Source organism: Polypterus senegalus, chromosome 10 (genome assembly GCF_016835505.1).
Source record: "Polypterus senegalus isolate Bchr_013 chromosome 10, ASM1683550v1, whole genome shotgun sequence".
Lineage (NCBI taxonomy): Eukaryota > Metazoa > Chordata > Cladistia > Polypteriformes > Polypteridae > Polypterus > Polypterus senegalus.
The window spans coordinates 106311680-106338981 of NC_053163.1; the positions used below are offsets into that span (position 1 = coordinate 106311680).

Sequence of the window (27302 nt, forward strand, 5' to 3'; positions counted from 1 at the left end):
ACGTAGCATGTTGGGGAAGCATGCACTCATGAAGGGTTGTCTCCCTCTGTCCATCCACTATTCCGGCCTCCTTACCAGGTAAGGAGGTTGGGCTTATCCCAGCCGGTACTCACAATGTATTCTTTGAAAAATTGGCTGCAGGTTAATTTTTAGTTAATTTTTTAACAGCACCAATCCATCTGTCTTATTTTTTATATCTTTTATAAGTTAATCAAATGTACAGTTTGGAACTAGAAGTGTGTTTTTTTTTTCCATTTAAAATTTTTTCTGTGCTTTTTTTGTTAAGACATGTTTTATGTGTAAAATGAGTTTCTGCTCTTAGTAGTTTGAATGCTAGCTTTTATGCCTTAATGAGATATATTTGAAAACACCTTAAACCTGATCCTGTTTAAATTATAAAAAGAATTGCAAATTTCTACTACTTAAAATGTTTGTGATCAGTTTTTCATTTCTTACTTGTAGATGAAAAAGTGTTTGGCCATGTTTGAGAATGGCATCACTAATTAAGAAATAACTTAGTGTGTTTTTTTGACACAAAGGGGGCAGTGTTCCCAAAAGTAAATAACCCACATTGCTAATTCACAACACTTTATTAAAGTTGTTTGTTTCCTCCACACCTACAATTTCTTTGATGAAATTTTGTTTACTATATATAATTAGCCTTATTTTTTAATATTGTTCCTTTAATGTAGCTCCTCTGGATCTGAATCCTAGCGTCGACTTCCTTTTTGACTGTGGTCTTGTCACTCCAGATGATGAACACACAGAGCAAGATCTACCTAGAGCTGTCCGAAAGGTTTGCAGATGTGATCTTTTCTTCTTGAGTTCTATAAAGCTCTGGTTATTGTGCTTCAGATTAAAATCTGACATTTTCACCAACTTTCTGTTTAACAGCATAATAAAGTTGTTTTTGAAATGTTAAATTACTTGTCTTTCTTTCATGAGTTTATCCTTATCCTGTAGCTTCAGTATTTACCCACTTTTATAAGTTTGTCTGGATAGTTCAAATTAAAAACTGTGCTTAAGCTCCTTGTTTACTTCATTATTCTTTTCACCATTCTTTTCTGTTAAATTCATGTTATTACTATTAAGCATCACTCTCACTGTGAGCTTTTTGAAACATGAACAGAAACACTATGTCCTGTTCACAAATGTGTATATACTGTATAATACATATAGAAACATATACATCTTGTACACAGAATGGTCTCAGAAGAGTAGTTTCTTAAGCAAATGGAAAATGTCATTTTTTTTTTTTATATTCAAGTCTGAAATTAGGTATATCATATATGATGTTACATTCACTTTAGTTCACAGGCCAGATGCCAACAGAGAATAGGAAGTAAATGGGCCTTGGTGATTATGTGAAACTTTTGGTCCATGATATGTCTTTATCCATTATCAACTGATTTAAATTGTACTTCAAATATGAGCTGAGATGCATACAGATCTAGCCAATATGGAAGTTGTGAAACCTTAATTTAATTTTGAAATAAACTCGTAGACTAGCCAAAGCCAAAGGGATATATAGACACATAGTTTTAAATTTTACCTCAGTTTTTACTTCCTTAGGCAGCCATGCTCCCTATGAATCAAAATTGAATAGACCTGTTAAAAATTGATGAATGTTTGAAAGGCAGCTGGGTTGCCTATTACATTCAGAGGATAACTTTGAATTTAAACCTGGTATTGTTTCTGACTTAAGCATTCATATGCAAGACACTGCATGTGAGATTTTAATTTTTGAGTTAATTCCATTTTATCATATTCCATTGTGGAATGGTGACTTCAGGGCATTTTTGCCAGAAACAGCAGCTGAATCTTCCAGCTTTATTAATGAAGTTAATGCCACACAGAGTTTTTAAATAATTGCTGTGATTCCTGCAATCCCACGCTAACATTCAAACTCTTGCCCATTAGTTCCTTTATGCAGTATTTACAAGGCTACTGTTCAGATAGTGCTGTTACCCATAAGAATTATCTACCATGCAAGAACTGTAAAAAGAACATGGACTTATTTTTGCATGAAACCACATCTCTGGGCATGCTACATGGTGTACATTTTGATAGACTGAGAGAACTGGATAACAAATAGATAACCAGGTGGATTGGGTCAGTCAAAATTATGTTTAAAAAAAATCTTGTGTAATAGTGTGTGGCTACTTTCTGTTTTTGCTGTATGACCCAATATTATGTTGAGCCTAAATTGTCTCTACAAAGTAGTTTGAAACCCTAAAGTCAGTTATAAGTCATGCTGCCGCTTGTAACAAACCGAGTTTTGTCAGCTGGTTACTATCATATCTTTCTTAACAGTTAACATGTATAATAACATTTCAATTCTTAATCTTTGTCATCTGGATGTGTATTTCTTATTACATAATTCTTTTTAAAAGCTGAATTTTATTATGTTTAGTAGGATTTCTTTTTAACAAATCAAAGCAATCAAATTTTCTCAATTTTTGCTATCCTTTGCTTTAGGGTCAAAAACGAATCATACTTTCTGAAAGCTGTTCAAGAGATTCAATGGGGAGCCAGTCGGGCTGTACTGGTTTAAATTATTCCTATGGAGTAAATGCATGGAAATTTTGGGTCCAAAACAAGCATTCTCGGAATGAAATGGGCAAAGAGCTTCGATTTGGACGTAAGTTTCTTGCCAACTAATACTCCTCCCCCAAATTGCTTTTTTGAATGTTTTTTTCTTAGTTTTAAAAAAGCGTACTGTCTCTTATATAAGTTGTTAAAGGCACCTGAAAGACATTGGTGCCACAAAAGTTATTCAGTTTAAAACATTCAGCCTCAGTACTCCTTGGCAGTGATAAGAGTTACAAACCTTAGATGGATCACCATCCTGCTGCCTATATAAAACAGAAAGTTGAGGGACTGGGAAATCCAATTTATAATAGTGCTAGACCTCATGCACTGTGGAGGCAGGTTTGCTGGCAGTTGAGATGAATGTGAAGTAGTAAGAAGTGTGAAGTAGAAAGTCTAAGTCATATAATAAGTAATTGGGATTTTCACTGAAACATCGTGCAGAATGGTGGAAGTGCTTAACAGAAAAAGATGAGATTTATATTGTGCACAGGTGAGGTTGTAGTGGTCGTGGGGATGCTAAGATTCACACTGCCCGAAGATGGTGATTTGTTTATTTTATGGCAGGGACTCCAGGAACACAACAAGCCTTGACCCAACAACTTATGTACACTGACAGACCCTGATTAGCTGCTTAATGAATAATAAAGAAAATAAAGGATATATTAATCAAAAAATGGAAAGAAAAAACAATATTACACAAAAATGCATACACATATGCCCTCCCTTGTTTCCTGAGAGCTATTATTTACAAAATTACACTTAACAACAAAGTCCAACGCAGTTAAGTATAAGCAGAAGCAGATAACGTTGAAGAATGGAGTGAAAAATGCTGTGAACAGCCCTCTAAAGGAAATGTAAAGTTTTGTCCTACCACGCCTGTTGCAGTGTGAAGATTTGATGTGATTGGAAGTGCTTCCCAGATAAAGCTGAAGCCAACCAAGATAAATCCACACCAACAAGCAGGCACAGGACAGCACATACATTCAGATAAAACTGTAATCTAAGGTAGCTGTAGTTGTAATCCAGTGGTTTGAGTGATGAGTAGAAGCAAAAACATACTGATGATCGCGATTCCCTAGGCATCTTTTTGGTTCCTTTTTTTAAAGAGCCTACTTGATTAATCTCCTTCCCAGCAAACCCTGCACCCTCATAATCTCCCCAGTAGTGTGATACAGCCCGGGCTGCTGGGAGTTGTAGGCTATTTTAAGTAGTGCTGCTACAAGCTGCAAAGGTAAAGGTGCAAGATTTCTAACTGGATTTGGTGGAAGGTCCAATTTTTTTACTTTTTTGGCAGTGGAGTTTATGAGGCCTTTAGCTTCAGTTCTAAGAAATTTGAGGATGAGAGGATTCTTAATTTGGTGCTGTGATGGAACTGATTTTGTGTAACACCATGATTAAAAAAGGAAGAAAACAAGCTGGTGTCATGAATATTGTGATTTAAGGAGCATAATAGACAATTCTTTGAAATGGAGAAAAATGTGAAGGTGAACCCTGCAGAAGGTTCTGTATCACTGCATTGCTTAATTGTAGAAGATATTTTCTTCCAAGGTATAAAGAAAATTAAGACGAAATATGTGCTGATGCTAAAGGTCTGGAAATTGAAGGAGGTAAATTTCTTGAAACATTAGTTTCAGAGTCTTTAGGTGTGAATGGCAAGTGGGAAACAATAAAGAATATCTGGTTGAAATAAATTGAAGAGGTTTTTTGTTAGACAAAGGGTGTGCTGAGACACAAGGGTACCTGTTTCTGAATTACCGAGGTTGTTAAGCCAGTTGAGAAAAAGAGGATGTGCTATAAGGAGTGGCAGAAAAATGTAGAAGGTGACTGTGAGATTTGTAAGGAAGCAAAGTGTTATGTTAGAAAGTAGTAGTGAGGGCGCAAGTAAGCTGTAGAATGACAAAAAAGGGATATGTGTTTTGTAGTCCTAGAAGATGGCAAAAGAAAGGCAAGATGTAGTAGTTATATGTTTTTGAAAGTGTAGATTGCACCAAACACTGAAAAACATAGAGACAGTTGAAGCAACCTGCCCATTTGGAGTAATTTTTGAAGTTATGAAGGCAATGGAAGGTCCAGGAGTTGAATAGTTGACAGGCTGTGCAATATGATTGTATTTGAATAGAGAATTCCCAAACACTGCAAAAGAAGTGTGCTTACTCCAGGATATAATGGAAAAGGTTATCCAAGTAGTTAGGTTGTATTTAGGCATTTGGAATGCATAATGAAAATGTTTGAGAGAGTGCTGTAGAATATAATTGGGAGTCATATGTAAGTTGGTGAAATGCAGTTTGGTGTAATGCCTAGAAACATGCCAACAGATGCAACCTTTTTTCCAAAGCAAATATCGGAAAAGCACCTGGCAAAGGGAAGGAACCTGCATTATGCATTTGTAAGTATGGAAAAAGCATTTGACAGTGTGCAACTAAAGGTGGTCAGATTAGGTGTGCATGAATGGCAGTGTATGTGATAATGTCAGTGCATGAGGAAGAACATATAGTGGTCTGGACATTAGATGATGATAGTAAAAGTTTCTAGGTGAAAGGTGGACTGCACTAGGGATTTATTTTGAGTCAGTTGTGTTTTGTGATAGTGATGGAGGTGGTGGTGGCTAGAAAAGTATATGAAGAATTTCTGTGGGAGCTATTGTATGTCAGTGATCTTGTTTTGATATTAGAAAGTGATGCAGAAGAGAGGTTGAACTGAAAGGTTAGTTTGGATACACAAGGCTGTCAAGGTGAGTACAGGAAAGGCCACGGTGATGGTTTGAGGTGAAAGAGCAGTGTTGCTGGAACAATTGGGTGTTTTACCATGTGGCAGTTCTAGTAGATATTAGTGTGTGCATAATAGATGTAGTGGTGTTAGTTTTTTTTTCTGCAGGCAGTGAGGGTGACCTTTGATTTTAGAAAGTCTTTGAGAGGAATGGAGAATACTGATATACTGTGTAAACATTTTGATACATTCAATGGAGCCATCTTGGAGAGAGTAGATACGTTCCGTTACTTAGGTGACAGGTTGAGTACAGCGTAGTGATAGCAAGAATGAGAGGTGCATGGAACAGATTTTCCACTATTCTGATTTGTTAAAGAATCTCTCTGACAGTAAAGGGACAAGTTATACAGTGCTGTGAAAAAGTATTTGCCCCCTTCATGAGTTCTTATTTTTTTGCATGTTTGTCATATATTAGACAAAGTAAACACAAATGCAGTTTTTAAGTGATGATTTTATGTATTTAGGAAAATAAACTATCCAACAAAAAAAGTAGCTGCCCCCCTTTTTAAATCATGAAATAACTGATTGATAACATTTGTTGGAAAGCCGAGTTCGATTTCACTAGCCACACACTGGCCTGATTACTGCCAGACCTGTTGAATCAAGAGATCACTTAAATAGAACATGTCAGACAAAGTAAAGTAGTCCAAAAGATTCCAAAAAGGAAGACATCATGCCACAATCTAAAGAAATTCAGGAAAAGATGAGAAACAAAGTAATTGACATCTGTCAGTCTGGAAAAGGTTACAAAGCCATTTCTAAAGCTTTGGGACTTCAGCGAACCATGATGAGAACCATTATCCCAAATGGAGAGAACATGGAACAGTGGAAAACCTTCGCAGGAGTGGAGTGGCTGGCCTACGAAATTACCCCAAGAGTGCAGTGACGACTCATCCAAGAGGTTACAAAAGAACCCAGAACAACATCTAAAGAACTGCAGGCTTCAGTTGCCTCAGTTAAAGTCAGTGTTGATGACCCAACCATTAGAAAGAAACTGGGCAAAAATGGTATGCACGGCAGAGTTCCAAGGCAAAAACCACTGCTGACCAAAAAGAACATAAAAGCTTGCCTAACTTTTGACAAGGAAACATTTTGATAATCCCAGAGACTTTTGGGGAAATATTCTGCGGACTGATGAAACAAAAGTTGAATTTGTTGGAAGGTGTGCGTCCCGTTACATCTGGCATTAAAAGTAACACAGCATTTCAGAAAAAGAGCATCATACAAACAGTCAAACATGGTGGTGATAGTGTGATGGTCTGGGGCTGCTTTGCTGCTTCAGGACCTGGACCACTTGCTGTGATTGATGGAACCATGAATTCTGCTCTCTATCAAAAAGGAGAATGCCTGGCCATATCAGTTCATGACCTCCAGCTGAAGTGCACTTGGGTTCTGCAGCAGGACAATGATCCAAAACACACCAGCAAGTCCACCTCTGAATGTCTTAAAAAAACAAAACAAAAGTTTTGGAGTGGCCTAGTCAAAAAGTCCAGATTTGAATCCAATTGAGATGTTGAGGCATGACCTTAAAAAGGTGTTTCATGCTCAGAAACTGTACAGTGTGGATGAATTGAAACAATTCTGCAAAGAAGAGTGGCTCAAAATTCCTCCACAGCCATGTGAAAGACTCATTGCCAGTTATCGCAAACGCTTGTTTGCAGTTGTTGCTGCTAAGGGTGGCACAACCAGTTATTAGGTTTAGGGGGCAATTACTTTTCACATAGGGCCATGTAGGTTTGGATAGTTTTTTTCTTATTAAATTAAATCATCACTTAAAAACTGCTTTTTCAGTGTACTTGGATTATCTTTGTCTAATATTTAAATTTCTTTGATGATCTGAAACATTTAAGTGTGACAAACATGCAAAAAAATAAGAAATCAGGAAGGGGAAAATACTTTTTCACAGCACTGTATGTTGAGCAGTTTGCTATATGGGAGTAAGACATAGCCAGTAAATGTGATATGAAGCACAAAGCAAAACTGGAAAGAACAAATATAAGAATGACCAGGTAGTTGTTTGGAGATTCGTGAAGTGACAGAGAAAGAAAAGAGGACGGTAGGTGTTCTTCTTCTGGAGAAACATATTATAGTTGTTTGAGCATGTAGAGTAAAAGGCAAAGAGTTATTTCATGAATAGGTTTTTGTTTGTTTTGTTTGTGACTTGTGGAGGATGATATTCCCATAGGACCGAGGCACTGGCACACTCATTAACAATTTTTTAATTATTGTGCATGCCAACCCACTATTAAAATAACTCCCAATATAAATACATGCTCCCCATTAAAATTATCCTTGTACTAAAACAATAAATAGTTTTTTTTAGCAGAATCTTAAAAGGTAAATATACAGGTCTAAAAGAAGGTTATAATAAATATTTTTAAAATACTCACCCCTTAAATAGACATAGCTATACACCTATAAATATACTTTCTAAAAAAAACTTAAAATGTTCTTATAATAGGAATAAAATAGAAGGGAATAATTGTTATTTGAAAGGTATTTCAATAAATAAATATAACACTTGTCCATATATTGTGTCCAAACAGGGTATACATTTTAACCTGAGGGACTGAAACTATTTAAGATTAGAGTTAAAATCTGAGCTAAAAAAGGAAATAGTAACATTAGGGCTACTAATGTGAATGTTAGGTTTAAAGTCACTTTAACATTAGAGTACCTGTCACTTGGAGTTAAGTTGAGGGTTGAGGTAGGGATAGACTATCTAAATCAATTAAAATTGTATATTATGATTAGGGCCTCTAGTCTGAGTTTTAAGATTAGACACTATCAGTTAGACTATTAAGATTAGGGCTACACACACCAAAATTATGTTTAGAAGGGGGGGGTAGGGTAGAACATGCAAAAGTGACCTAGAAACAAACTTTTAACATTAGGGCTGAAAAATGAAAATATGAATGAAATGAAATAAAAGTTTAGGCATTAAGTGCTGTGATTTTGAACATTAGAGCCTTAGTCACCAGGGGTTAAGGGTTGGGGTTGGAAAGGTCATAAAAATACTAATTTAACATTATTTACAATATGGACAGCCACCGTTCCAATTAGTCAACTGCCGAAGTTTGTGTTAATAATCTGGGGTCAGTTGAAAGACGTTTTAACTGTAAAAACGGATAAGGTAGACTGTTTGGCAACTGTGTTATGATCTTATTTACATCCTGTGCTTGTTTTCTAAAAAATCAATGTAACTGTTCTACTGCTGGAATTGGAGAAAATCTTATTGATCCAATGGAAACCTAATTGTAAAAAATGAACATTATTAACTGGTAAACCTTGTAAAACATCAAATAAAGCTATAGAGATGATTAACTGTTTAACTAACCAATGAAGTTGCATTTGCTGGAGATCCAGTATTAATTTTGGAACAGAGAAACTCTCTGTTCCACGGAATGTTGTATCTGCATATGATTCTGATTTACCAGTCAATGTCACTCCCTCCAGTTGCCTCAAGTTACCACCCCCCAAGACCAAATGAGACCGAAAAAAGCATACAGTATAGGCCGATCATGTAAATAAGATGTTTCCAAATTTATTTGAGGGGTTTCAGAATAGACAGTATCTACTACAGTAGTTTTAGAAGTTCTGTCATTCATCATTCTGTGGGGTTGGAGGGGGATGAGGTCAGTGGTAAGCCAAAAAAGACTTGGTTAGAGGAGGTTTCAAATGATACACTGTATAAAGAATGGTCCTCACCCCAAAGGATGCCTGGGACTGTAGGGAATAGAGGGGAAACTGGCCAACCCAGGTAAAACTGGAAATGACTGTTAAACTCGGAGCATAATATAAGCTATTGCTCTCTCTGTATTTCACCATATTCCTCTTCACTGTATAACCTTTTCAATATGGTTGTATCAGTGACCTGTGAAGGACTATCACCCTGTATAGGGATTGATGCTGCCAGAATAGGTACTGCTGTCCATGGACCATGACCATCCAAGCCAGGTTCAGGTGGCCATGGCTATCCTACTTCTCTACAGGTCTGGGAAGAGAAAATTATATTATTGGGCATAATGATTTAGAAAGTTAAAAAAAAAAAAAAAAATGTGTGAGGTTTTAGTTGGAAGTGAGGATCTGATTTCTAGTGGATTTGGAGAGTTGTACTCATTTGTTGCTCTTTCTTGCTAACTTAGGTGAGGTACTTTAACTGCACTGTTTGAGCATACTAGTGCAGATTGCTTATTTTTTATTTTTATTTTTTTAATTTAGGTATTACATTTTCTTGTCATTTAATTCCTACTATAGCAGCAAAGATTTTTCAGTTTTAAGATTAATTAATCAATAATTGTAAGTTTAAAGTTTGTAACACCCAATAAAACTATAGTCAGTCCACCTTATCCACTGGTTTGGCGTCTGTGGTTTTGACCAACCATGGTACAATATTAAAATCAAGTATATTCTGTAAAAATTCCCATGTGCGAAACTGCCTGCTAAATATGCCCAAGAAAGAACGTGTCGGCTAATTCTGCTGAGTCACGGCATACACAAGCCCTAGCCAACCCTTAGTTTCGCTGTATGAGTCCTTGTGTTTGCTTCATGCACACAATCATCTTTATACTTTATATAAATCTTGAGCCTCCACAGGGTGTCCATATACCAGTGGATAAAGTGGAACGACATTTTTTAAAATATTTATTACAAAGGGGTTTAATTTCTGGAAGATCTGTGTTAATACTGACAGTGCTTATGCAATTCATCTAATGCACTTTTTATCCCTTGAAAGAAACAAGTTTGCATATGATTGTTTGGGTAGTTTAGGTATATTCAAATTAACTTTCAAATGACAAGGTTATACAGCAGTTATTTTCCATATTTTTTTATTATTGTAGAATACAGTGGAACCTCAGTTCACTAATGTCTCGGAACACGTACAAATCGGTTTACGACCAAAATGTTCACCAAACTTTTGCATCTGTTCATGACCACACACTCGGTATACGAACAAGCCAGTTTCCCTTTTGGTTTGTGCGCGTCGATGATTTCCGCACGTGTTGCATTGTTCTCAGACAGACGTGCGTGCTTGCACATGCGTGCATGCTTTTGCTGTGGACGCTTTGTGCTCTATTTCGTTACCCTTCCGGTTCGTATGCACCGATTACTGTATTTAAGCACATGTTCAGCCTCTCCCTGTGCATTGTTCTCAGTCAGATGTACGTGCTTTCGCTGTGATCTCTTTGTGCTCTACATTATTTCGTGTGCTTTTGCAGTTAACCATGGCTTCTAAGCAAGTGAAGAGTGGTGAGAAGAAAGGTTTGAAGAAAATTGAAATTGAAGTAAAGAAAGAAATTATTTAAAAGTATGAGCGTGGCGTTTGTGTTACTGATCTTGCCACGGAGTACAAGAAGTCAAAATCTACGATTTCGACTATTCTAAAGCAGAAAGAGGCCATTAAAGCAGCTCATGTTGCAAAAGGAGTTACAGTGTTAACCAGGCAGAGGCCTCAAGTGCTGGAAAAACTGTTGCTAGTGTGGCTGAACGAGAAGCAACTTGCAGGGGAACAGCGTAAGCGAGGCGATGTTATGTGAGAAAGCCAGGAAAATTCATGGCGATTTTCCACAAAACTATCCTTCTACGAGTGGCAAAAGTGAGGAATTTAAAGCCAGTAAAAACTTCACAAGAGAAGTGGCATTCATAGTGTGGTAAGGCATGGTTTATTAAATTCCGGATTTTTCAAATGTTAATTTTTTTCCCTGTGCTTATAACTCATTAAAAAAAGTGTTTACAGCGAGCGGTTTGTAAGGCTGTAGCACAAACTCTTGAAATGTTAGCTTTCTCTGTTGTTCAAGGTTTTCTCAGTGTTACTCAATGTTTTTACATTTAGTTTACTATTACGCTGTGCATTCTATGGTGTAATTAACTATATTTGTGCTTAAAAATCTTTAAAAAAATTATATATTTACATACAGTTCGTACGGTCTGGAACGGATTAATTGTATTTCCATACAATCCTATGGGGGAAATTACTTCGGTTCATGACCAAATCGGGTTACAACCAGAGTTTTGGAACGAATTATGGTCGTTAACCGTTGTTCCACTGTATAGCACTAAATGGCTGCTAAAAGACTGATGTATTTAAACGTTTCAGCAAGTCAATGCCTGAATGCAAAAATGTCACGTTAATTTCAATGTATTGTTCATTTTAGAGGTATTGGAATTTCAAGCCTTTCTCAGTTATTAGATTAAATGATAGAAGAGCAGTATGAAATGGATGGATTTTTTTTTTCCCCCCCCAGCTAAACCAATGCGAATAAAGGAGGACATTCTAGCCTGTAGTGCTGCTGAATTGAATTATGGTCTTGCTCAGTTTGTCAAGGAAATAACCCGACCAAATGGAGAAAGATACGAGCCTGACAGCATTTACTATTTATGTCTCGGAATACAGCAGGTGAGTTCAATTTTTTTAAACAAATAAGTCAAATCATCTATATAAAAGTTGTTCATAAATTCATTTAAAAAAATCTCTCAGTATTAAAATGCTTGTATCTAAAACACTAGACCATCTTAAAGATTAACAAACACGTTTTAGTTATTTCTGGTTTTCTAGGTGATGATGGTTTATTTGTGAAACTGATGAAAATATCACACACGTGCATACTCTTGCACAATTTGCATATAATATAGAGCATTATGTAGTATCTCTAATAGTACCAAAACAGAAAAGTAAAAGGTAGATTCCAGCTCAGACTTTTTCACCTATATTAAATTATATGAAATAATTGCACCTAACCTTTAAGCCTTGTCATGTGTATAATTGGCTTGCCATACAATATATTGCATGGTGTAAGGATATTCTGCCTGATGAATCATTCTTTACTTAGTCTGCAGTGTTAAATGATATTGGACATTCATATGTTGTGTAAAACTGTATAACACATTCAGTCAGTAGGTGTTCGTGTCTCTCTTGTTAACAAGGAGGGGTGAAAGTGAAATAGCCTTGTAAGAAAAGATAATACAGACAGAACTGTAGTATTATTCATAACAGTAGAAAGTTTTTTTTCTTTTTTCATTCCATCTGTCAGTTCACTTTTTTTTAAACGAGAAAATATATATTGGTTTATAAGGTAATTCTTGTCACATGTAGAGAGTACAGTGAAGTTCTTAGCTTGCATATGCTAATCAGCCAGTTACCAGTTACAGCTCTTTGGGGTCATGATTGAGTAATACTGCCTTACCTGAAACATCTCAAAAAATGAACATAAAAATTGTTTGATTTTTGTCAGTACTTCAAAAACTGCTCTTGCTTGATGAGTGTGAAATATTCAAAGCAGGAATTGTATGCCACTAATGCTTTGACCATAGACTTTTGTTTCTTGGTTTCTACTTTCAGACTCTCATAAGCTCTAAACTTCATCGTCCATAATCAAGATGATGCCCTTAACTATTTTTGCTCATCTTTTTACTGTTTTTTTTTTTTGTTTTTTTTTGTTAGCCTTTGCCCAAGTACCAATTTCAGCTGTGCTTGTTCAGGAGTTACCAAAATGCATAGTCATATCAGCTATTTTGATCCAGTTATGTTCCCAAAACCATGTCAGGTTATTTAGAGGTGTGTTCTTTTGAAAGTGCTGACATATTGTGGAAATATAACATTGTAGTCTCATCATCCTGTTCTTAGCTGAAAGGGTTGGAACTTCGCATAGTTTTATACTGCTATAGCAGATCTACTTTAAGATCTGGTATTTTGTGCAGTCAGTGATGTACTTCTGCACATTACTATTATATAGAACTGTTACTTTAGAATTTTTGGCTTTTCTTTTATCTTGAATCAAATCACTGAATTTTTTTTTTAGTTATGTTAACATTCAAATGAGTACATTTTTTATTATTTTCTGTTTTGCTGCTTGTTATTTTATTATAATCAAAAGAATAATTTAAATAAAGAGGGTGATAACATCTAATGTTATTACATAAAATATTTTTTGGTAGTGCATATCATGACAAAGCTACATACAGATATGTTGCTCATACAAAGTTCACTTTAGTGCTACTTAGCAGGGCTCTAGATGGCGACTAAAATGGTCGCTAATACGACTTGATTTTCTGTTTTGCAACTAGTTTTTTTTCATTCCAGTCGCCGGTGGCGACTCTCTTTCTCTCAATCTAAGAAAAGTTTTAAATTTAAAGCTGCAGAAACGGCTTTTAATTATGTGCGGACACTCTCACCCCGCGTCTTCCTTTCCTATTACACTATCTCGTGATTAAAGCCAAACTGAAGTGAGGCATCTTCTGACATGCCCACTCTGCTTCAAACGTCATCTCGCTAACTGCTGCGGATAGGGATCTGAAATAGAAGAGAATCGGCCACGACTACTCCTCGAATTCCGTCCTAACTTTCCACATAACACTCGAAATGTTTCAATGTAACACACAAAATGGCCAAACGAAAAATTTCCGACTTTTTCTCAATGCCCACTCGTCCATATCCTGCCTTGTTTACTTCTGAACGAACCAAAGATAATTCAGTCAGAGGGTTATCTGAAGTATAGCCACTGGCGTCCGGAAATGTACAGTTATTAAAGGATGACAACTCTGTCCCGTTAACAAAGTCTTCTGTGTCCGCAGCTCCGACGCCTGGAAGACAGTTTAAAGTGGCTTGGTTACAGGAGTTCGCTTGGTTACGGTATGACAAGGGAAAGATGTACTGCAGCTTTTGTGCACAAGCCGGACAAGAAATTGCTGGTAAAACAGAATTCATTTGTGGTACAAGCCACTTTAAAAAGGAAACTGTGAAAAAGCATGGTGAGAGTAAGAAACACAAGAATGCCAGAGACTTTGTGATCGCTAGGTCTGTTCCTCGTGACACCACCATAGAAAAAGGCAGTGCAACGTGCTTGTGAGAAAGTGACAGAAAATGAGATGAAAGAATTAAAAATAAATTTCAATTCAGCATATATGATTGCACTGGAAGAAATACTGTTCACAAAGTTTAAATCTCAAATTCTGCTGATGAAGAAGAATGGCATGGATGTGTCAAAAACATATGATAATGATACAGCATGTGCAGATTTTGTAGGTTGCATTGCAGATGAATTAAAAAGTAATGTGCTGGAAGAAGCTTTAAAGGTAAACTACATCTGTTATAACTGATTGTAGAACAGATGTCTCGGGGAAAGAATGTCATCACATACTGTAGGTATGTATCTGATGGAACACCTAAGACTCATCTAGTAGGTTTGGCTGAGATTGATTATGGTCATGCAGATGGGATTCAAAACATCATTAAATCACTGCTTCAGAATGCTGACCCAACCAACCCAAATTGGTGGGTACATAAAATGAGTGCTTTTGGAGCAAATGGTGCAAGCGTGAACAGGGGGAATAGGGGCACTTTTCAGAAAAGAGATAGGTGAAAATGCTCTGTCTTTCCACTGTCTACCCCATCGGTTGGAACTGGCAATGCTAAACACACAAAAGTCAGTGCCAATGATTGAAAAAGTTTATGACCTTCTACAAGTAGTGTGGAAAACGTATAATTTCAGTCCCAAAAGCAAGCAGGAGCTGAAGGCTATAGGAGCAGAGTTAGGATGCACAGCACGAAACCCATCAGCAGTAAAAATGTGCTGGTTGTCACACATTTATCGGGCATTCTCAGTTTTTCTCCATTCAAACTATGCAACAGGTCAGGGGCAGTACACTGCTGTGCATCATCATATGGAGCACCTTGCAGTCATGTCCAAAAACATAGACATAAAGGGAAGAGCCAAACACATTGTTCAGCAAATGGAAAGCCTGTCGTTCGTTGCCTTTGTCACTTTTTACATGACCTTTTTTCTAAGGTTTCAAAGCTGAGCCTTACACTTCAAAAAAATTCTCATATACTTCCTCAGGCAGTTGCTGCAATTGTGGGCTGTGTGGTAACAAAGGATTGAAGGAAAATGCTTTGAGAGAAAAGAAGCTGCAGGAATTCTTACAGCACATCGGTTCTCAGCCTGAAGGTTCAGTGCAACAGGAAGGGCCATCAACAAGCAGGAGTGAGAGGACTGCAAGTAGCCACACAGTCATAACCTTCCAGAATGTTAAATTGAAAGGCCCCCAAAATCAGACCACATTCAGAAGTGATCTAAAGGCAGCTATTGAAAAAACAGTTGACATTACTGTTAAAGAATTGGAGATCAGGTTTGCAAACATGATGTCAAGTGTTACACAGCATGGACATTCAAAGGGATCAGAAATCATCAAGTCATTTTCAGTGTTTTGTCATGATGCATGGCCAGAGGACATTGATAGCTATGGCAATTGTGAGATACACACACTTGTTAAATGGTACAGGGAGCTCTTATCAAACAATGGCTGTGATGTCACAGCTGTGCAGAAGGAATGGCTAATGTTGAAAATATTAGTGAAGGGTCAGTTTATGGATAAGACTTACGGTGACCTATGGACAGTGATGCTGAGCAAGGAGCCGTTCTGTACAGATTTTAAAAATCTGCTTCACTTAGTCAAAATAATGCTGGTGCTTCTGATATCAGCAGCTCAGTGTGAGCAAGGATTTTTAGCACAAAACAGAATAAAATCAAAAGTGTGCAACTCCCTAAATGTAGAAACACTGGAAGACTTGGTAAGGATCAGTACAGAGGGCCCTACACTTGAACTTTTTGACCCAGAGCCCAGTGTAAAGCGCTGGTTGTCAGCCAGCAAAAAAAAACGCAGACCAAAGTATACTGGCTGGCCTAATGATAATGACATTGTAATGGTTAGTGACAGTCAACTTGAAGAGTGATTAATTTTTTTATATTTGTACACTCATTGTGAAATGATTATTTCAGAAATGATTGTTTATAATGTTTTTTATTGTGTTAATTCTTGTGTTATTATGTGTAAGACATTTTCAGTGTTTGTATTTGTAGTGTTCCTTACACATGTTGTGTATAAGACTCTGGACTTGAAGTATTGCTTATTAGTAAACATTTGCACTGTTCACATTTATGTGTCATTTATTCTTCTGTTATTATTATCTATAAGACCTTGCAGAGGACACTAGTAGGCAGGTCTAATAGCTCAGATAGGAGAAAGGAAAGGCAGTGTGAGGTAGACCGAAGAAACAAATAAACAATACAAGTAAATATTATTTGTTTATTTCATATTTGGCATGCGGTAGAGATTATGGCTCCCAAAAAAAGCATTTGGCTCCTAAATATTTTGGGTTTAGGAACCAATGGCTCCCAAATTTTTTTTTCCGTCTGGAGCCCTGCTTAGTTATTATATATTGTGACAGGGGGCGCTGTCGTCCACTTGAACCCTCAGATCAGATGCCAGACACCAGATAAAAGTAAAAATAATGGATTTATTATAATAAAAATGTGCACAGAGCACCCTCCACTCCACAATACTCATAAATTACAATATAATACTTAATATTAGATTCCTCCACACCTCCCAACAGCTCAGTCACCCTTACTCCCAACTCGGCTGAACTCTGGGATCTCCCACAGTCCTTTTTAAAGTCCTTGACCCGGAAGTGTTTCTTTCTCTTTGTCCATGTGACTTTGCAACTCTTCAGGGTCGGATGAAAACTCCTTTTTCTTCAACCCGGAAGTACATCATTTCTTCTGTCCCCGTGACTAGGACGTACTTCCGGGCTGTAGGAAAAATATTCGTTGAGCCTCCCTGTGGATCCTCTGGTGCCCCCTATGGTATCCAGCAGGGCTGTGAGTAAAGACTCCATTGTCCATAATTCCCTGCTGGAATTCGGGGCACCTCCATGCTGCAGGGAGGGCTCCATCTGGTGGCCTGGGGGTATTGGCCGGGATACACTGCCGGCCATATACCACAGTATGCTTTTCAGATCATGTTACATTGGTGGTGTAAACTGCCATTTTAACATAGACAGTTCTATTTTTAAAAGTAAAATTCAGAAAATACCTTTTAAGGGTAAATGTTAAATTAAGGCAAAATGTTTGTTTGTCTTGTTAAACTTCTAACAGATTTGTGAGAATACATAATTCTTTTAGAGCATCTGGGATTCTTCTAACTCCTCACTTAATTCCCCATTTTTTAAGTTTTCAGTGTGAGTCATCTGATTAGTATTCCAATGATTATGAAGACAAAATGACATTAATAGGATCTGAAATATTAAAACGATTAAAGTTTGTTATTCAGGTTTTAAATTCCTGATATTTATACAAGCATAGTATACTTTAGTGCTGTGGTTCCTGCATATAGGTATCAGAGTTAAAAAGTTAAGTCTTGTGCACAATTAATACGTAAAAAATTGTAAGTAGCCTTTTTTTATTTTAGTTAACCATTAACACAGTTGCAGTTGTTTGGTTATATTGTAGTGTAACTGACTTGTTTATATGTTTTGTGAATTTCTGCAAATGCAAAGAATAAAAGTCCTTGGAAAGTCATTCTATTTGCTACATTTGGGGAAATAGTTTGCGCAGCTCTTAACTCTTGCCACCACATCTTGTTGTTTTCCATCAAAACACCTCGGTTGAATTTTTTTTTTTTTTTAACTTCTGAAGTTTTCTGCCATTTTAAAAATTGTACTTCAATTATTTTTCAGTATCTCTTGGAAAGTAATCGAATGGTGAACATATTCACGGACCTTTACTACCTGACATTTGTTCAAGAGTTAAACAAAATCTTAAATGGTTGGCAGCCTGGAATATCACCAAATGGTTAGTTATTATTTTCTTTATGTTATATTACATGTAGCCTTTCTGTGTAGCTATAGACTGAATTTTGGGGAAAGGTGGGGAGGTGTTGGGACCTAGGGTTTACGTTTTTGATATGAAACATGTTGCAGTTGAGGTGTGCCAAAAGGGCATTTATGTTATTTAAACATTTAACAAAAAAAAAAATACCAGCAGTACACAGTAATACTGCTGTTGTCTGGGGTGATGCACGGAGGGGTATTATAAAGATACTATTGTGATCATTGTATTATAAATGTATGTTTAGTTAAAAACATTGAATTTTCTTTATTTTAATCAAAGATGCAGCATTTTATGTAAACAGTACAAATCACTTCACTAACCACATCAGTCTAACATTATTAAATAGAAAAATATGTTGTTAAAACATGGTGGTTGGGGGTGTTATGGGTTGGGTATGTATGTTACTGCCACACTAACCTTCATTAATGATGTAACTGCTGACAGCAGTCACACAGTGCATTCTGAGTTTTATGGAAAGTTCTACTTAAGTTCCAGTAAATGCCTCCAAACTCGCTGGACAGTGCTTCATCCTACAATAAGATAATCATCCTAGACATTATGGTAAGGCAACAAAGGAGTTTTTCAAAGCTAAAAAATGGAATATTCTTGAATGGCCTAGCCAGTCACCCGATTTAAATCCAATTGAACATGCCTTCTATATCCTGAAGAAGAAACTTAAGGGGACATGCCCCTGAAAGAAGCAGGAGCTGAAGATTTCTGCATAAGAGGCTTGTCAGAACATCACTAGATAAGATACTCTGCGCCTGGTGATGTCTAGGAATTGCAGACTTCAAGCAGTCATTGCATGCAAGGGATTTGCATCACATTACTAAATGTTAATGTTTTAATATATCCACCGTTGTTTGCCTTATAAAGGGGTTGGCTATGTTGAAAAAGTCTTACCATTCCAATGTGGTATGACCGAAATGCATGCAAATACCCTTAAGGTTAAATTCTGAAACGTGCACTTTAATCACTTCTGAACTGCTTGATTTGCAATTTTAAACTGTGGAGCAGAGGGGTAAATCAAGGAAAAAATGTATCTTTATCCCAAACATTATGGTGGGCACTGTGTGTGTGTGTGTGTGTGTATTAGTTTTTGCAACACCAATATGCATATAATAGTCTGTTTTGCACATATGTATGTGTGCAGTGTGTTCACTTCCATAACATTATTATTAAAAAAATGTTTACTACTTCTACATTTTAATTAGTTAAATTTGCCTCTTGTTTATAGTTACTGTTAAGTATGTTGATTATTTTCTTTACAGGTAGATCTTTTGTCATCTCATGTTGATTATTAGTAGAGGCAGTTGCTTAATGTAGGATTAATACTGTTTTTCATTTAAGTTTTAGGATTGAAATAGTTAAGAATACCACTTACAAAATAACTAAATGAAACTGTAGTTCAGTTTTCTGAGAAATACTGTAGAGGTGAGCATTGTTAACTTAAGTTACACTTTCAAGAGTTTCTGTTTACTAACAAAATTAGTCATATCAATTTGTACATCAATTTTTAGATGGAGTATGCTTCACAGTAATTTGTATAAATTTGTAAGAAGGGTGTTAGTATATACAGCTAATGTTCTTTCTTAATTGGCTTTCTCAACATCTAGATTTTATAAATACACTGTGCAAAGGGCAAAGATATTCAGGATGTGCATAAAAATTAGGAGGTTAGCTGATGCAGCACATTGCATTAAGATGTCACCTTTGAGACCTCTTGACTGACTTCTGACCCCTAAGCCATAAAAACCCTTCTTGGCATATACAGTATATTGGGTAACACTTAGGGCATTATGATAAGGCAGTCGATCTCTTTATTTAAAAAACACACAGTCATGTTTAAAAATTACAATATGCACATAAAATGGCTCTTTTGATGTACTGACCCATTTTATGTTTTTTTAGTACAGGCTTCTTTTCAAGTTAAGATTTTGTATACATCAAGTGACTAACTCAGATTTTGACTCTTTATACATTTTTGTAAATATTAAGCCAGAAAAGCTAGACTCTGAAAATGGTGGAGGAAAAAGCTCAACTTCCTGTTATTGCTACTTACCAGATATATGCTCTGCTTTTATAACATTTTAATAAACATTGAGGTATTCAGTCCATACAGTAGCATGCAAACGTTTCGGTACCCTTCCATAAAATGTTTGCTACTGTGCATAGTTAAGTGAGCAGAAGATGAACTGATCACCAAAAGGCACATTTGTTTAATATTTTAAGCAATATTACCTTGTTATTTCCATCATTCACAGGTACAAAATACCAAAAACATGAAAAGGGCCTAAAGCAAATGTTTGGGCACCCAAAATGGTCCGTACTTAGTAAAACAACCACATTAGCATGTATCACAGCTTATAAATGCTTTTTGTAGAGTCTTTCAGTTCTTACTTACTGTACTGCCCATTTGTCCTTGCAAAAGGCTTCTAATTCTGCAAGATTCTTGGGTGTCTTGTATGTTGCTGTTTTGAAATCTATCCACAGATTTTCAATGATGTTTAGGTTGAGAGACTGAGAGATCCACAGCAAAACCGTCAGCTTGTGCCTCTTGAGGTATTCCATTGTAGATTTTGAGGCATGGTTTAGATCATTATCTTGTTGTAGGACCAATCCTCATTTTAACATATGGTGTGATGTTTGCTTCCAGAATTTGCTGGTATTCATTGTGAACTTGACCCCGGACACAGGCAGACAGACATCGTTTTGCTCACCACACACTCGTTTATTTACACTATCTACAGATTTTTCCCGCGCTCAAGTCCCCAGTGCCTCTTGCACCGATGCAACGATTCTAGGCCTTACAACGCCTCTGTCTCTCTTCCCAGGCCTTACAATGCCTCTTTTCTCTCTTTTCTCTCTTTTTCTCTGGCCGCCTCCAGTCCTCCCGCTAGCTCCGTCCTCTTCCACCCGACTTCCGCTCCAGACTGAAGGGAGGCGGCCCCTTATATAGTGCTCCCGGATGAGCACCAGGTGTTTCCGGTGTCCACTCTTGGCCACGCCCCAGCGTGGCGGAAGTGCCGGCTGTCCTCCCGGCAGCTCTCCGGTCGCCACAATAAGTCTTCCCCCCGGCACTTCCTGGTGTGGCGGAAGTGCCGGGCTCCCGGGATAATTAGGCACCGGGCGCCGCCTGGCGGTGGCCACGGGTCCCTACAGGGCTGGGCTTCAAAGCCCTGTACCGAGGCCCCTGTCTAACCAGGGCGGGCGCCCCCACTCGGTCTGGAGGAGGCACGCCCTCCTCCGGTCCTCTAAGCGTCCGGCGGGCTCCACCCGGCCGAGGCCACGGGATGAACCGGCATCGGGGCGCCGCCCGGCGGTAACCACGGGCCCCTACAGGGTAGGGCTTCCATGCCCTCGACCCGTGGCTCCCAATAGAACCAGGACGGGCGCCCCTCGCGGTCTGGAGGAGGCAAAGTCCTCCTCCGTCCTCCTGGCCCCGGCGGGCTCCAGCCCGGCCGGGGCCTGATGCCCCACCGCTAGCGAGGACCGTGGGTCGAGCGGCACAACCGAGCGGGCAGCACGTCCCGGCGAGGGTCCTACTATGCCCCAGGGTCCAACACGGCACCCTGGGACATCCGTCTTCGGCACCCCGCCCGGCGCAAGCAGCCCCTGTGGTCTGCGCCGCTCTCGCCCCCGCTGTTCCCCGCAGCTGGGACACTATTGGCCTCTCGGCGTGGAGCCCTCCCGCGGAGCGGCCCGTTTCAGGAGGGCAGGTCCCTGACGACGTCGTCCCCAGCGCTCGTCGGGGCTTGGGCCTGTGGAAAAAGGAAAAGAGGGCCAGAAGCACTGCCAGGACACTCACCCGAGTGCCCTGCGGTCTCCGCACCGCAGTGCTCCTGCCCCCTCCGACAGCCCCTGACTTGCCTGCTGAAGTCCTCCGTCGCAGGTTCCATGCCCGTCCGTCTGTTGTCCGCGGCACGCTCGCAGGCGGCTCGCCCAGCCGCCCAGGGATCTCCTCTGCCCGCACAGAGGACTGCCTTTTTCCGGACGCGCGCACCCAGCGCAGCGTCCTCCCCTGTCCGAGGAACCGGCATTCACCCCTCGGTTCCTCCCTCTCTTCTTGGGCCGCGTTGACGGTCTGGGTCTGAGCATGGCAATAGCTCAAACCCAGCCCCGTCTGCGTCCCTGCAAGCGACGGAAACAGCGCGGGCTTGGGCGCAGGGCGCTAGGACCGGGGCACTTTGCAGCCCTGATCCTACCAGCCCCTGCGTATGCGACCTCCTCGCCTCGCCAGCCATCTGCACCACGCGTCCGCTGTTGGGAAGTTGCCTACTCGGAGCGGTCTTCCGTAAGCGGTCACGGCCATGTTGGCGAACCCCCTACTTGCTTTACGGGGACGGCAACACTCACCACCCCCGCAGTGCTCCGCCGGCCTCCGGTTCCAGCGCCGCGCCGATCCTCCGTCTCACCCGACGTCTCTCCCGACGCGACCGCCTTCCCCATCAGCTCCTCCAACTGAGCGGCGATAGCACTCAGCATCTGCATCATAGGCGACTCGGCGGGCGAGGATTCCCCGACAGCGCCGAGCGCTGGTGGAACAAAGAGACAGGCGCCCGGTGAGCTTACCTGTCGATCAGCTGCACTCGGCGCCTGCCTCCTGTGGGCCCTCCTCCTGGCCCAATCGGGTCTCTTCTCTGCCGGGACTGGCATTCCTTGGACCCGCCTCTATCCAATCATCGGTAGTGCGCAAGACACACCGGCCAATCCGTGCCTGTCAGCGGCGGGACCACCGGCCGCGGCCATCTTGTCTCCCCTGCGCTGGAGTGCGGAGGCGTGCCTCCTCACCGCGCTGTAGCTGCAGCGATTCCTCGAGCCGCAGCGGCTCCGATTCCGCAGCCTCCTTTGCTGCCTCCGTAGCCGCACAGCCGACAGCCCGTGGCCCGGCGCTCCTGCCACAGCGGATCCGGTCTGTCCCTCCCTGTGGAAAACAAGGTATGACCGACCCGAAGGGCCGATTACTGCAGGGCAGGGTACTCACCTCCCGGATCCCGTCTTGCCGAGGCCCCCACCTCGGTGTGGCCTTTTGCGTCGCCACGCCGGCCTGGCTGTCCGTGTCGACAGCGCGACTTCGGAGCCCGCTGCGCTCCGGCGATGTCTATTCCTCCTCCGCACCGGGAATATCCATGCAGCGGTCGGCGGCGGTTTCGAACAAAGCGCACCAGCGGTTTTGCACAGGCCACACCTGCAACAAGCGTGTGGAGTCCCCTGCTGTGCGGGTCATTCACAAAATATTTATAAAGGCGGGGTCCCCCCCTTTTAGCAGGGGGTTGGCCCCGTTGAGCGCCATTGTGAACTTGACCCCGGACACAGGCAGACGAACATCGTTTGCTCACCACACACTCGTTTATTTACACTATCTACAGATTTTCCAGCGCTCAAGTCCCCAGTGCCTCTTGCACCGATGCAGCGATTCTAGGCCTTACAGCGCCTCTGTCTCTCTTCCCAGGCCTTACAATGCCTCTTTTCTCTCTTTTCTCTCTTTTCTCTGGCGCCTCCAGTCCTCCCGCTAGCTCCGTCCTCTTCCACCCGACTTCCGCTCCAGACTGAAGGGAGGCCCCTATATAGTGCTCCCGGATGAGCACCAGGTGTTTCCGGTGTCCACTCTTGCCACGCCCCAGCGTGGCGGAAGTGCCGGCTGTCCTCCCGGCAGCTCTCCGGTCGCCACAATAAGTCTTCCCCCCGGCACTTCCTGGTGTGGCGGAAGTGCCGGGCTCCCGGGATAATTAGGCACCGGGGCGCCGCCTGGCGGTGGCCACGGGTCCCTACAGGGCTGGGCTTCAAAGCCCTGTACCGAGGCCCCTGTCTAACCAGGACGGGCGCCCCCACTCGGTCTGGAGGAGGCACCGCCCTCCTCCGGTCCTCTAAGCGTCGGCGGGCTCCACCCCGCCGAGGCCACACGGATGAACCGGCATCGGGCGCCGCCGGCGGTAACCACGGGCCCCTACAGGGTAGGGCTTCCATGCCCTCGACCCGTGGCTCCCAATAGAACCAGGGCGGGCGCCCCTCGCGGTCTGGAGGAGGCAAAGTCCTCCTCACGTCCTCCTGGCGTCGGCGGGCTCCAGCCCGCCGGGGCCCAGTGCCCACCGCTAGCGAGGACACGTGGGTCGAGCGGCACAACCGAGCAGGCAGCACGCGTCCCGGCGAGGTCCTACTATGCCCCAGGGTCCAACACGGCACCCTGGGACATCCGTCTTGGCACCCCGCCCGGCGCAAGCAGCGCCCCTGTGGTCTCGCGCGCTCGCCCCGCTGTTCCCGCAGCTGGGACACTATTGGCCTCTCGGCGTGGAGCCCTCCCGCGCTGCCCGTTTCAGGAGGGCAGGTCCCTGGCGGCGTCGTCCCCAGCGCTCGTCGGGGCTTGGGCCTGTGGAAAAAGGAAAAGAGGGCCAGAAGCACTGCCAGGACACTCACCCGAGTGCCCTGCGGTCTCGCACCCGCAGTGCTCCTGCCCCCTCCGACAGCCCCTGACTTGCCTGCTGAAGTCCTCCGTCGCAGGTTCCATGCCCGTCCGTCTGTTGTCCGCGGCACCGCTCGCAGGCGGCTCGCCCAGCCGCCCAGGGGATCTCCTCTGCCGCACAGAGGACTGCCTTTTCGGGCGCGCGCGCAGCAGCGGCGTCCTCCCCTGTCCGAGGAACCGGCATTCACCCTCGGTTCCTCCCTCTCTTCTTGGGCGTTGGCGGTCTGGGTCTGAGCATGGCAATAGCTCAAACCCAGCCCGTCTCGCCCCTGCAGAGCGACGGAAACAGCAGCGGGCTTGGGCGCAGGCGCTAGGACCGGGCACTTTGCAGCCCTGATCCTACCAGCCCCTGCGTGTCGACCTCCTCGCCTCGCCAGCCATCTGCACCACGCGTCCGCTGTTGGGAAGTTGCCTACTGGAGCCGGTCTTCCGTAAGCGGTCACGCCATGTTGGCGAACCCCTACTTGCTTTACGGGGCGGCAACACTCACCACCCCGCAGTGCTCCGCCGCCTCCGGTTCCAGCGCCGCGCCGATCCTCCGTCTCACCCGGCGTCTCTCCCCGACCGACCGCCTTCCCCATCAGCTCCTCCAACTGGCGGCGATAGCACTCAGCATCTGCATCATAGGCGACTCGGCGGGCGAGGATTCCCCGACACGCGCCGAGCGCTGGTGAACAAAGAGACAGACGCCGGTGAGCTTACCTGTCGATCAGCTGCACTCGGCGCCTGCCTCCTGTGGGCCACTCCTCCTGGCCCAATCGGGTCTCTTCTCTGCCGGGACTGGCATTCCTTGGACCCGCCTCTATCCAATCATCGGCAGTACGCAAGACACACCGGCCAATCCGTGCCTGTCAGCGGCGGGACCACCGCCCGCGGCCATCTTGTCTCCCCTGCGCTGGAGTGCGGAGGCGTGCCTCCTCACCGCTGTAGCTGCAGCGATTCCTCGAGCCGCAGCGGCTCGATTCCGCAGCCTCCTTTGCTGCCTCCGTAGCCGCACAGCCGACAGCCCGTGGCCCGGCGCTCCTGCCACAGACGCGATCCGGTCTGTCCCTCCCTGTGGAAAACAAGGTATGACCGACACCGAAGGGCCGATTACTGCAGGGCAGGGTACTCACCTCCGGATCCCGTCTTGCGAGGCCCCCACCTCGGTGTGGCCCTTTGCGCCGCCACGGCCTGGCTGTCGTGTCGACAGCGCGACTTTGAGCCCGCTGCGCTCGGCGATGTCTATTCCTCCTCCGCACCGGGAATATCCATGCAGCGTCCGGCGGCGGTTTCGAGCAAAGCGCACCAGCGGTTTTGCCGGGCCACACCTGCAACAAGCGTGTGGAGTCCCCTGCTGTGCGGGTCATTCACAAAATATTTATAAAGGGGGTCCCCTTTTAGCAGGGGGTTGGCCCCACGTTGGGCGCCATTGTGAACTTGACCCCGGACACAGGCAGACAGACATCGTTTTGCTCACCACACACTCGTTTATTTACACTATCTACAGATTTTTCCCGCGCTCAAGTCCCCAGTGCCTCTTGCACCGATGCAACGATTCTAGGCCTTACAACGCCTCTGTCTCTCTTCCCAGGCCTTACAATGCCTCTTTTCTCTCTTTTCTCTCTTTTTCTCTGGCCGCCTCCAGTCCTCCCGCTAGCTCCGTCCTCTTCCACCCGACTTCCGCTCCAGACTGAAGGGAGGCGGCCCCTTATATAGTGCTCCCGGATGAGCACCAGGTGTTTCCGGCGTCCACTCTTGGCCACGCCCCAGCGTGGCGGAAGTGCCGGCTGTCCTCCCGGCAGCTCTCCGGTCGCCACAATAAGTCTTCCCCCCGGCACTTCCTGGTGTGGCGGAAGTGCCGGGCTCCCGGGATAATTAGGCACCGGGGCGCCGCCTGGCGGTGGCCACGGGTCCCTACAGGGCTGGGCTTCAAAGCCCTGTACCCGAGGCCCCCTGTCTAACCAGGACGGACGCCCCACTCGGTCTGGAGGAGGCACCGCCCTCCTCCGGTCCTCTAAGCGTCGGCGGGCTCCACCCCGGCCGAGGCCACACGGATGAACCGGCATCGAGCGCCGCCGGCGGTAACCACGGGCCCCTACAGGGTAGGGCTTCCATGCCCTCGACCCGTGGCTCCCAATAGAACCAGGACGGACGCCCCCTCGCGGTCTGGAGGAGGCAAAAGTCCTCCTCACGTCCTCCTGGGCGTCCCGGCCGGGCTCCAGCCCCGGCCGGGGGCCACATCATTTGAATCCATTCTTCCCTCAACCAGTGAAATGTTCCCTGTGCCACTGGCTTCAAGACATGATCCATCCACCCCCATGCTTAATAGATGGGAATACTTGTTCTTTTCTTGGAATTTGGCACTTTTTTTTCTCCAAAGATACCTTTGCACATTGTGGCCATAAAGTTCTATTTTGATTTCACCAGTCCACAGGATTTGTTTCCAGAATGCATCGGCTTGTTTAGATGTTCATTTGCAAACTTCAGGTGCTGAGTTTTGTGGCTATGACACAGGTTTTCTTCTGTTGACTCTAACATCACATCTGTTCAGGTGTCTCTGCACAGTACAACAGCGCACCACCACTCCAATGTCTGCTAAATCGTAGTGAAGGTCTTTTGCATTCATACAGGGGTGTTTTATTTGCCTTTCTAGCAATCCAACAAGCAGTGCTTTCAGAAAGTTTACTTGATCTTCTAGACCTCAACTTGACCTTGACCACTGATCATGTTAACTGCCATTTCTTAACATTATGAACTAAGGAAACCGCTATCTAAAAATGCTTTGCTATCTTCTTGTAGCCTTCTCCTGCTTTGTGAGCATCAATTATTTTATT

At 43.0% G+C, this 27302-nt stretch overlaps 1 protein-coding gene across 2 annotated transcripts in view; it reads left to right on the plus strand.

Moving 5' to 3' along the window:
* The window catches only part of LOC120537389 (zinc finger MYM-type protein 3-like), a 180756-nt gene that overhangs the window by 138059 nt on the left and 15395 nt on the right, over nucleotides 1-27302 (plus strand). For both annotated transcript variants that reach the window (XM_039766293.1, XM_039766292.1), the window contains exons 19-22: nucleotides 693-796; nucleotides 2479-2641; nucleotides 11604-11755; nucleotides 17873-17987. In XM_039766293.1, coding sequence (XP_039622227.1) covers nucleotides 693-796; nucleotides 2479-2641; nucleotides 11604-11755; nucleotides 17873-17987 — 534 coding nt within the window. The remainder of the gene's footprint in view (nucleotides 1-692; nucleotides 797-2478; nucleotides 2642-11603; nucleotides 11756-17872; nucleotides 17988-27302) is intronic.